This window comes from Diplotaxodon limnothrissa, linkage group LG23, assembly GCF_057381915.1.
Source record: "Diplotaxodon limnothrissa isolate DT_005_m linkage group LG23, D_limnothrissa_male_GT1.1, whole genome shotgun sequence".
In the NCBI taxonomy this organism is placed as follows: domain Eukaryota; kingdom Metazoa; phylum Chordata; class Actinopteri; order Cichliformes; family Cichlidae; genus Diplotaxodon; species Diplotaxodon limnothrissa.
In genome coordinates, this window is record NC_140617.1 from 13,595,666 (window position 1) to 13,606,656 (window position 10,991).

Below are 10,991 nucleotides of genomic sequence, written 5' to 3' on the forward strand. Positions count from 1 at the left end.
TAAATGTTCAAATTTTTAAAATATTATACACATTTTTGTGCTTATTTAAACGCTGCTTTTAAGTTTTCTCGCCGTTAGAGCCGCCTTGCGTGAAAATCGGAAGGGATATCTGCTCTGGAAACGGGTTGTTTTAACTCGCAGTTCGGGAGGTCCCTCTCCCCTGCCCCGGGAGAGTGGTACGGTCCGGGGCTCAAATTCCGAGAATTGTGCTCGTCTGATTCTTAGAACTGGGGTTCTTAGAAGTGGTGATGCAAGAAGTTTCTAGGAAAGCGCTACCAGGTGATTTTTTAAATTCCATATTATTTTTTTCTGCTTTAATTTGGCGCGAAGTTGTTATGTGTTATTTGTTGCTGCTGTTTTCGACATGTATGCCGGTGCTTTGTGTGCTTGTTGGGCTGTTTGACGGGCTGTGACAGCGCGAGCGGCTGCTGCTCTCAGCCCGGTCGCGCGCTCGCAGTGAGGCGGCGGGGCTGAGAGCGGCGGCCGCCGCTGAGCTCCGGCTCGCGACGCTCGCGCTGACAGCCCGTCCTATCAGGAGGCTGTAGCTACGGCGGGGCTGGATGAGCGTGTGCCGCCCGGAGATCGCGTGAAATCAGGTGTCCGGGCGGTTGCGATCGCTCTTGCCCGGTGATTCACTTTGAGTGGGCTCGCTGCGCTTTCACACGAACTTTGCTGGCAGCGTGACAGCCGCAGGTTCTCAGCGTTTTTCTTTTTTCCTCCGTAATTTGCTCTAATGGAGCGCAAAGAGCTGCGCACAGCGAGCCCCGCTGTTACCGTAACACTGGAGCGGAAATATTAGAGTTGGAAGGTGTGTGTGTGTGTGTGAGTGTGAGAGAGAGAGCGATTGAGTGTGTGTGTGTGGTTTTTTTCCGCGGCAGAGGCTACAAGTTGTCTCTCATGTTTCCACTGTGACAGCTCGCTGCATGATAACCAAACTACGCCGAGTTGAGAGCTTTTCACCCAGACGTGCGCAGTTTCGGTTGTGCAGTAATTTACGCGCAGTCTGAGACGAGAGACCCGAGAAATGAAAATAAAACTATAGATATTTTTAGATTTAAAAATAAATACAAACGCGTCCTATCACTGAAATGAAGTTTAAAAGCTGTGATACTCCTCGGAGGTTTTCTGTTTCACAGGAGGAGGGGGGGAAGTACTGAAGAAAGTACTTCATGATTGGCCATCAGTCACTTTAAGGTGCATTCTGTTCTGGTTCTATTTTCGGACGTGTCTAGTTACACTGAAGTAAATATCCGGTTATGAGTCCCCTGCCGTCTCGTGAAGCCGATTCTTCCTTCAGTTAATTAAATGTTAGTTTTTTGCTCTCGTGCAGTAATTGACCCAGAAATGCGCTTAAAGACATGCGCTGCGCAGCGCTGCGGGGCTTCACCGGTTTTACCACAGCAAACAAGTCAAACTCTCACTTGTGTTACCCTCCCAGCTGCACCGGTGTGAGTTTAAAAAAAGTGCCATGGTGAGGCCATCTTGCGGATGAATTTAAAATTTGGAGGTTATTTGTGTGCCAACAAAAAGTTTAGAGTAATAACTTAGTCAATTCGCTTTTATTTGTACAGCTGCGAATGCGCTGAAGGAGAGCCCCAACTCTGAGACCACAACGCCCATCTTACAGCTCATTAATGCGTAATGCGCAGGTGTTTGCCTTAAAAATGTACAAGTTTTAATGACCAACATGAACTTTTCTCTTTCTGTGGAGTGTATTTAAACCGTGCACATTTATATCGTCTGGAGGTCTGGATGGTCTTAAAATGCTCACGTGTGCAAAGGAGTTTGTTGCATTGAGCTGTTAACCAGAGGTTCAGAGAGAGAAAGTGAGGGGGAGAGAAATGACTCCAAAGAAGAAATTTAAATGTCTAGACAGTGTTTACTTAATAAATGGCGCCGCCTTCTGGTGATGTGCGTGCTGCCTTCGGAGGATCGTCAGTAACTTGAGCCCAAGTTCATCTACTTGAAGCACACATACTCTTTGTGGCATGGCAGCCAAATACACGAATATTTTATTTAAACTTGCTTTCTTTTTTAAAAATTAGAATAATCTTTATGCTTTTGCCTTTTTTTTGCAGAACTTGACAAAATGGCTTGCGCAGCAGACAGCTGCATACAGTTCACGCGCCATGCAAGTGATGTTCTGCTCAACCTGAACCGGCTGCGCAGTAGAGATATCCTCACAGATGTCACTATCCTGGTCAACAGGCAGCAGTTTCGTGCACACAAGACCGTTCTCATGGCTTGCAGGTGTGTGAAACTAAAATCGGCGTTTGTGCCGTTCTATTTCTTTTGAACAAGCGACTGATCTTTGCATGTCTGCTCCTTTCGTTTGCTGCAGTGGGCTGTTTTACACTATCTTCACTGACTCCCACAAGTGCAACCTTAGTGCTATCAGTCTGGACCCAAAGGTGGACCCAGAGGGCTTTGCCATCCTGCTAGAGTTTATGTACACCTCCCGTCTCACACTAAAGGAGAGTCTGATCATGGCTATCATGAATACAGCTATCTACTTGCAGATGGACCACGTTGTAGACACCTGCCACAGATTCATCAAATCCAGGTGGGTGGAAGCCAGTTTTGTTTTGTTTGTGTTTTTTAAATTGCTGATAAGAATAAATCCATGGTTATGAATACCTCCATGTTTACGGCATCCTCGTTCTCTTCACAGTGATCCGACTGTCAAGCTGCCTAGAGACGAGTTTCTGGTCAGTCCCTTGGTTTTACCTCAGGATGTCCATGCTTACAGAGCCCATGATGTTGTTGACAGTTTGCACAGCCGTGTAGCTCCGTTCAGGGACGGGAGACACTACGGTTCAAACATGTTCAGCGGGGTCAGCACCCCCAGCAACTACCATCTCTACGGGCAGTTTCCCATGCCAGGATTCCCCTTCCCCCTCTGCAAGCTGGCCGATACCAAAAATGCTTTTGCTGACCTCTCAAAGAGCAGCATCCACCACAGGCACTGTCCTCCGCATGACAGCGGCATCAGGGCAGACTACAGCAGAGCCATTGGCACAAACTCCTCCGGCATCATTCACTCCACCACCTATGCTTCCAGGGAGGTAGTGAGAGACGATGAGATGAGGAAAGAGAGCCACGAGGGGGTCAGCCAGTCTGTCGGTTTCAGCACAAGGAAGCGTGCATTTCCCATGTTGTCCCTTGAGCACCAGAAAGACTTGGGCAAAGAGCACGCTCCTCAGGCCGAGGAAGATCTCATCCATCAGCACTATCCCCTGGGAATCTCCGCTGGACGCAAGAGCCTCATGAGCAGCCCGCAGAGCCCCCTCAAATCAGACTGCCAGCCCAACTCCCCGACAGAGTCCAGCAGCAGCAAGAACGCCAGCCTCTCCCAAGCTGCTGGAGCGCAAACGCCACAAGGCACGCAGGACCCCAAAGCTCGCAACTGGAAGAAGTACAAGTTCATTGTGCTGAATCAGAGCGCCAAGGAGGACAAGGTGGGGTTAAGGGATCCTGGGCTTCACTCACCTCAACGCCTTGCCCTGCAACCCTACCTCCACCCCAACGACTCGGAGAACCTTGACCCACAAACGACGAGCAAGAGCAACAGCGAGGATCTACCAGTACCCCAGGCTAGTCGTCTCAACAACATCATTAACAGGTGGGTTTTTGTTTGACACGTACACATCTGCATGCTTTAAACAAAACAAGGAAATGTATAGTTGAGGTGATGACACACTGGGCAGATTTTAAGATTCTTTATGAGCACATAAAATTTCTTTTTCTTATAAGAAAAAACAGGCATGAAGTGAAATTCAGTGTTTGTAAATATCAGGCAGGATAGTTGTAGGATTTTTATTTTTGTAATAAAATTTATGTTGGAAGAATCTGATTTGAAATGTCTGACTGGATTAGTTTTCGATTTTGTGTCTGCAGTGCGCTTGAGGGGTCTCTGAGGAATGGCGATGGCCACCCTCCACACTACCTGAACCGCCTCACATGCTCGTCCTGTGGCTCCCAGTCCCCGCAGCACTCGGAAGTCTGTCCCAACCACTCCAGGTCCCGTCTATCAGAGGAAATGTCAGAGCTTCATTCAGAATATTCAGACTCCAGCTGTGGTGAGTTTGAGATTTCTTTTCACCTCCAAAATGAATCTGAGCGCTTTCGGAGCACAAGTCAACATCAGATTTTTCTCTTAAACAGAAAACGGCACGTTCTTCTGTAACGAATGCGACTCCAAATTTGCTGAAGACGAAGCTTTGAAACAACACATGCTTCAAGTACACAGCGACAAGCCATACAAGTGCGACCGCTGCGAGGCTGCTTTCCGCTACAAGGGCAACCTGGCCAGCCACAAGACTGTCCACACAGGTAAAAGCAATTCACGAGTCTCATTTATCTAACTCATCGGCTTTAGGGGCTGCTGAAATCTAAAGTGCTGCTTCTTGTTTTCAGGAGAGAAGCCGTATCGCTGTAATATCTGTGGTGCTCAGTTCAACAGACCAGCTAACCTCAAGACTCACACTCGCATCCACTCAGGAGAGAAGCCATACAAATGTGAGACGTGTGGAGCTCGTTTTGTACAGGTAATTATGCCCTTACATTATTTATTTTTTTATTTTTTTAAACTCAAGAGTGTCTTACAAAAATTTTTCCCTCTCTATTGTATTATCAGCTAACCGTGCTAATGAGCTGTAATTATGGGCAGCTGTAATCATATTTAGCTCGACAGGAGTGCCCATAGACGTGCTGATATAAAACATGCGATGTCTGAAAAGTTTAATTTAAGTTTCACTCCCACTTTTTTTTTTTTCTTTTTTTTTTCTTCAAGGTTGCTCATCTGCGCGCTCATGTGCTGATCCACACGGGCGAGAAGCCATACCCATGCGAGATCTGTGGAACCCGCTTCCGTCACCTGCAGACGCTGAAGAGCCACCTCCGCATACACACAGGCGAAAAGCCCTACCATGTAAGAATGATACTTCAAAGTTAGGAACCTCCTGAGTCGAGTCCAACCAAAGCGAGTGAAAATAACGCCGCTGCGCTTTCTTTTTCAGTGTGAAAAATGCAACTTGCACTTCCGCCACAAGAGCCAGCTACGGCTGCATCTTCGACAGAAGCACGGCGCCATCACTAACACAAAGATCCAGTACCGTATGTCCACAGTAGACATGCCCACTGACTTGACGAAAGCATGCTGAGCCAGATGAAGGAAGCAGCTTAAAGGAGGCAATCTTGACCTTGGCATTTATGAACCCCAACTTGTACAATCATCCAAAATTGTAGTGCCACACTGTGTTTATTAGACATGTAAATTGGCTGCGTATGCCATTCTAAACGGGTTTCCACTACATGTGAACGTAGAGCCACATGGCGTCTTAGTCACTTTATTGTTTCTATATAGATATAAATATATATATGTATGTGGGGAGTGTTTTTAAGCTTCGAAGGTACGTATATAAAAAGCTTTATTTTGTTGAGAAGGATGGAATGTAAACAATCAGTTTTTTTGAAAAAAACAGTATTTTATATCAGAGAACTTACTTTTCTGAAAGTATTGAAAATTTTGACGGGTGGTACATATATTTTAAGATAATGGGATTTGCGGCTGTATAGAGTTGTCTATACATGATTTTTATGTAGATGTACGTACATGTTGTCAAGTTGCCATATTCACGTGAGCGGGGAATTAAAAAATAAATAATTGGATTTGGTGTAAAACATATCAGATGTCTGCTGCTGTCTGAGGATGTGCATGAGGTACTCTCTAACCGGTGTCGGGTTCTGGCGTGCACGAAGTGGGCAACTGCATAAATATTGTGACATATTGTGTAATTATATCCGTAGGATTGCTCTCTGCGGGCAGAGCCAATCTAAGTGTTGAAATGCATTTCAAGGTACTGCTTTGTAACGACCAAGAAAAACATTTTGCTTCAAATGTATTCGTAATAGGTGTGACTTCTGTTGGTTGATTTGTTTTTCATAAGTGAAGGTTTACAGTTTTGCTCATTGTTCTAGATCCTACGGTAAAAGTCGTGTAAATGTCGAGGTTTTTTGTTTTTGTAGATACACTGTGTATTCAATGTGCCTTTCTCTATGGTGACTGAATTCCTCTCCATTCAGCCCAGCTCTGTTAAGGTACAACTCAAGGACGCCACTTGTCCTAGATCCCTGTTTGTGTGTGAGCGTGTGAGTGTATATTTTTAAATGCTCGTCACCAACCTTTGAACGTGCAGACTCATCATTGTAAATCTTCAGGACTTGTTTTCGGATTGGATTTTTTTTTTTTTTTTTTTAACTGCATTAAAATTATTGTACAACGTTATAGATGTATGAATGTAAAATAAAGGTATTGGATTTCTATGTATTAACTCAAGAGTGAGCGCTTTATTTTCTTTCACTTTGTGTTCATGAGGAATGTCCCTCGATCTACGGGCACAGATTTGACTGGTGTTCCTGAAACACTGGGCTGAAATTGGATGGCGAGGGTGGCAGTAAACTTAATCGAAAGTATTCACCGTGGCTTTTTCACTCAGTTTTCATGTAACATTTCAAACGATTGTACCTTCCACTCTGGTTACAGCCACAGACTCGAACAAAGAGATTGAAGAGATGATTTCAACCTTGTTTTTGGCTTTTGAACTCTTCTAAATATCCATGTATTATTAGGGTTGGCTCAGCCAGATCTTTCCATCTAAAACCAAGGAAAAAATAAAAGCTGTCAATAACTGAAACACTCATTTACCCCTGACACTTTCACTGTTTAACCCTGAAAGTGAACGAGTCGCTGGATGTTTCTGTGCTATAGTCATTTTTTTAAAGTTAATTTCTGCCATGAATTCATTAGTACTGTATACCTCTCGTGCAAGCTTTTACTGGAATTAGGCCATTGGTGTTGGTGGTGCAAGGATCAGAGGAAGCTGTATGGGAATATGCTTTAATTTTATTGTAATTTCCCAGTTGTAATCACTAGTTTGATACTCCTATGAAAAACAGCAGACGGACAGAAACAGACGTACTGCTGCAGGAAGCTTGATGCCCAAAATGCTGAAGAAAACAGCAACAGCATGAAGGAGATCAGACAGGCCAACTCCTTTTTGCATAATTGTTTTTTTTTTTTTTTTTTTAAATGACCATTAATGACATTTGAACATCTCACAGCATGAAAGCCATTAAAGTATTCTTCTGTAAAATGTAACAGGCTCATTTCAGTCAGCTCGGTAGCTGGAAGGACAGATCACAGCCTGCAGTAGTTTAATGTCTGCGACATGGAGTAACAGAAACAAGCACCGGTACCCTGGATGTTTGACCACTTTGATTATTCACTGGAAAAAAACTTCAAAAATTTTGGCTTTAAATTGTGCTGCTTTGAGTAGGTCTAAATTTTTTTGGCTGCGGTTTTTAAAGCAGAGCTTAAATGTGATCGTCAGCCCTGAAAATCTGACGTGGACACTCCAGTACTCAAAAATACTGGAATAGAAAAACAGTTCTTCAGCAGCAAAAACTCAAATCCTCCAACATGTCACCAAGATCATCCTAAAAAAATAAAAAATAAATCACAAATGTCATGAAAATATAAATAAAATAATGTTTATTTCCAAGAGGCATAAAAAAGCCACAACTTGATAAGCAAAGCGTGCCTGTTATCATCAACATGAACATCACAGCAGGTTTCCTCTCCGGACTCTCTGATTAGTTTATTTCTATATAAAACCAAAAAAAGGGATCAAACGACGACATCTAAACCGTCTGTGAGGTTAAAAAAAAAATAACAAGAAAACAAAAACTGCAAATGATTGATCCCCAGTGTCAAACACACATTTTCAGAGACAAAGAGAGGCTGCACAAACTTAACCCAAAACCAGAACTACCCATTCATTGTTCCCCTTACCCCCCACCCCCCGTCCCGCAGCCCCGTCACTGCTTCTGCTGCATGGCTTCTTTCCGTGCAGCGTCCTGCAGCAGCTGAGTGTCCACTTCGTCTGCCGGCAGCTGAACGTAACGGACTACCGATCCACGGATGAAGCAGTTTTTCACAGACAGCTGCAGCAAATGAAAACAGTGTGAAGACAGACAGCCGTCACTCGGTGCTGGAGCTGCTGGTGAGCTTTAAGGAGTGCACATTCAAGGCCTTTCCTAATGTCCGAACTCTGATTTTATGCAACTTTTAAATAAGGAGCTAAAGTTTACACTTATGTTCTTGATGCTGTATTATAACAACAACAACAACACGGGGAAAAATATCTAACTTTAGTTTTTCCTCCTGACCTCATTAAAAACTGAGCAGCAGCAAATGGAGCTCACATACATGATGAAAACAAAGATGGAAATCTTGAAAGCTTTGTGTATAATAGATGAAAAACACAATCAATGTAAAAGATATTTGTGTAAACATATTTGTATAACTCGGGAGGAGCTGTTGTCTGTGTGTCTTTTTTGGGGGGGATAATTGAGCCCCTAATTATTTATCATGCATCATTCTGTGTGGAAAACAGAAGTCCTGTGCAAATTTTCACCGCTGGAATATTCATCTAATCAAAAGATTCATCAGGTAGAAGGGCAGCATCTCTACATTCTCACATACAGCAGCAGAGAATGTAGTTTCTTTTACTGGTTGTACAGACCTCTGTAGCAGAACCTTAAAAACCTTGTAAGTACACTGCAACAGCCTTTTTTTTCTGTACACTGTAAAACTGTAAACTCCTGTTTAGCAGCGACAGCCTAATCTGTTTCTGTAGTCTTTTTTTCCCCCCTGTATGAAATGTGGAAAGTCTCCAGAAGCAAAACTTACCATGTGTGGATATTTCTCCGGATCTGTGACGCTGATGTCTGTGAGCTTGATGTTCAGGTACTGAAACACGCAAGCAGAGGACAGCGATGTGAAAACGGCATTTTAGTGAGCAATCGTGCAGAAATTTAAAAACTGAACAGCTTCCGTTTGAAAACAAATGAATTATTTCCAACCTGGTCAACAGAATGAAGCGTTCCACAGATGCTGAGGAGAGAAACACACACATTCATGAACATGACTCTGTTCACAAATACAAACCAAAATTGCTCAATTGATCTTTAGATTATGAGGCTTGGGAACAGCTCATCGGTATTTGGGTGGAATTTACAGTCAGGTGTGCCCAGGTGAAGCAAACACGACTTCTGAGGTTTTCTTTCTGACCTCAGGATTTCCATGCCAGTTATTGATTAATTTATGGGTATTTAAACATTTATTTCCACAGGTCTGGGTGGTGAAACAATAAGAATTATCACCAAAATATAATATTCAGTAATTTGCACATATTTTAGAAGCTGTACTGGAAACGACAGGCAGCAGCACAAACCTGTTGTTTTATTTTAAAACCGTCATTACTGACAGGCATCAGGACCCTGCTCCAGAGTTTAACTCTGAGAAGGGAACAGTTTGTGCTCAAGAAAGTCTCATTGTAGTTTGTTCAATCTACTCCGTCTATGAAAGAAAGCTCTGATACCACCACTGCAACACGGAAACAAAGCAGACAGGTTTGTGACTCTGATCTCACAAAACATTTTATTCCGCTTCACTTTTATCCGACATACAGAAGTTGAAGTAATGTTAAAACAAATGTAATTATGCGGCTGTGACCTGACAGGCTGCAACCTGGATTCAAAATCTTGCTTTAAGCTACATTTAGTCCAGTTTCAATCCTGTTTGAAGACACTTCAGATTTTATTCAGAAACCCCCCCCACATCATCTCCAACAAGAAGTCAACCACGACAATCATTTCATCAGTGGTCGTCAGTGTGACCAGTTACAAGAAATAAAACGTTCTGTGTTTTATGTCGACAGTTTCATGCAGATTAGTTCCATTTAAGCAGTGACAGCTACGATAATACGTAATAAATATTTCAGTGCTGAGCTCATAATAGAGACTCAGAGCCCACTGATCGCTGTCTAAGGCCTTTCACTGATGACTGATTGCAGAAGTGCGTAACATAACGAACTAACCTGGAACTCTAACCTCACAAACTGAACAACCACAGAGTAAAACACACAGGAAATGTTGTTAGCTTGACTTTCTGAGAATGTGTATGACTGAGAGTGAGCTGTTTGTGTTGGAATATTCTTGCAGAATTCAATAAAACGGAACTAAAGCTGAGAAGTATTAAAAACTGCTGCAATGAAATGAAAACTAATAAAAAAAATCAATATTCAAATTGTGACTGTAGGAGCGCTGCTGCGACTATTAACGAAGCTCCAAACAGCAATCGCCGACCAAACAACACAGGCCGGAAAACAGCAGGTTATGTGAGCGAATTGAACACGAATACTAACCTCAGGTCATTTTTGAGCTCCACCACGACGTCCTTCCCCACCAGCGACTTGAAAAACGAGTAAAAAAGCTGCGGAGCAGAAACACATGCTAACGTTAGCTGCACGGTTAGCGTGGCGGTGGGTTGTTTTTTTTTTTTTTAAAGCTGAAAGAATAAAGGTTAGAGAGAAACACCGAGGTGTGCTCGGGTCAGAGGCTCTCTCCTGCCGCACCTATCTGCTATAAACTCTACAGAAAAGTCATAATTTCATCGTGATTCCTTACCATTCTTACTGCTGCCCTCTCCTAGCGGCGCGTCGCCTGTCGATGACGTAGCAAACCCTTAATATTCCTGAGACACACCAGGGTGTAATTACTAAAGTTCGCCACACAGAGGCGACAGAGCTAAGCTCAACGTTCATGCATGGGAAACGTTGCTTGCACAGTTGTTTATCTAATTGACTTAATTCTATTGCGATTTCCCCAAAAATACATTAATAAATAAATAAAAACTTCATATGAAAATATATTTCAGTTAAATAAAATAAAATATAATTTAAAGAGACAATAATTTAAAAAAGTTTAACACTGTCAGCTGACATTAACAAAATGCTTATGAAAAATACAAAATCTTTTTTTTCTGGTGCAACCAAAGAATAAATAAATATATGTTGGAAGTTTATAATTAATGCATCCAAAGTTTCAAATTACATCTTCTAGGAGAGGGTGTGGGTCCTTAATTTAAA

General features: G+C 42.9%; 2 protein-coding genes across 3 annotated transcripts; one reads left to right on the forward strand and one right to left on the reverse strand.

Annotated features, from left to right (window-relative positions):
• Nucleotides 1–242: 242 nt before the first annotated feature.
• bcl6aa (BCL6A transcription repressor a) lies at nucleotides 243–6,227 on the forward strand. 2 transcript variants are annotated; one of them, XM_085347972.1, is made up of 9 exons: nucleotides 243–279; nucleotides 2,079–2,250; nucleotides 2,342–2,563; nucleotides 2,672–3,622; nucleotides 3,898–4,079; nucleotides 4,165–4,332; nucleotides 4,417–4,547; nucleotides 4,793–4,930; nucleotides 5,019–6,227. In XM_085347972.1, exons 1-9 carry the CDS (start codon nucleotides 249–251, stop codon nucleotides 5,160–5,162), a joined length of 2,139 nt encoding a protein of 712 aa, XP_085204098.1. In that variant the 5' UTR covers nucleotides 243–248; the 3' UTR covers nucleotides 5,163–6,227. The 2 variants fall into 2 exon arrangements, with proteins under 2 accessions (XP_085204098.1, XP_085204099.1); XM_085347973.1 differs by lacking the exon at nucleotides 243–279 and adding an exon at nucleotides 788–808.
• Nucleotides 6,228–7,878: 1,651 nt separating this feature from the next.
• On the reverse strand, nucleotides 7,879–10,577 carry lsm2 (LSM2 homolog, U6 small nuclear RNA and mRNA degradation associated). The gene is made up of 5 exons (XM_085348153.1): nucleotides 10,531–10,577; nucleotides 10,269–10,336; nucleotides 8,926–8,956; nucleotides 8,753–8,812; nucleotides 7,879–8,004 (listed from the first exon to the last, which is right to left on the reverse strand). Exons 1-5 carry the CDS (start codon nucleotides 10,531–10,533, stop codon nucleotides 7,879–7,881), a joined length of 288 nt encoding a protein of 95 aa, XP_085204279.1. The 5' UTR covers nucleotides 10,534–10,577.
• Between the last annotated feature and the right edge of the window lie 414 nt (nucleotides 10,578–10,991).

Bases quoted from the DNA above. Each gene is read 5' to 3' on its own strand.
- bcl6aa (XM_085347972.1), top strand. From the start codon at position 249: ATGCAAGAAGTTTCTAGGAAAGCGCTACCAG. The intron at 280-2,078 runs GTGATTTTTTAA...TTTTTTTTGCAG, and splicing joins TTCTAGGAAAGCGCTACCAG to AACTTGACAAAATGGCTTGC. The intron at 2,251-2,341 runs GTGTGTGAAACT...CGTTTGCTGCAG, and splicing joins ACCGTTCTCATGGCTTGCAG to TGGGCTGTTTTACACTATCT.
- lsm2 (XM_085348153.1), bottom strand. The intron at 8,957-10,268 runs GTTAGTATTCGT...TTCTCTCCTCAG, and splicing joins GAGCTCAAAAATGACCTGAG to CATCTGTGGAACGCTTCATT. The intron at 8,005-8,752 runs GTAAGTTTTGCT...CATTTGCTGCAG, and splicing joins CGGAGAAATATCCACACATG to CTGTCTGTGAAAAACTGCTT.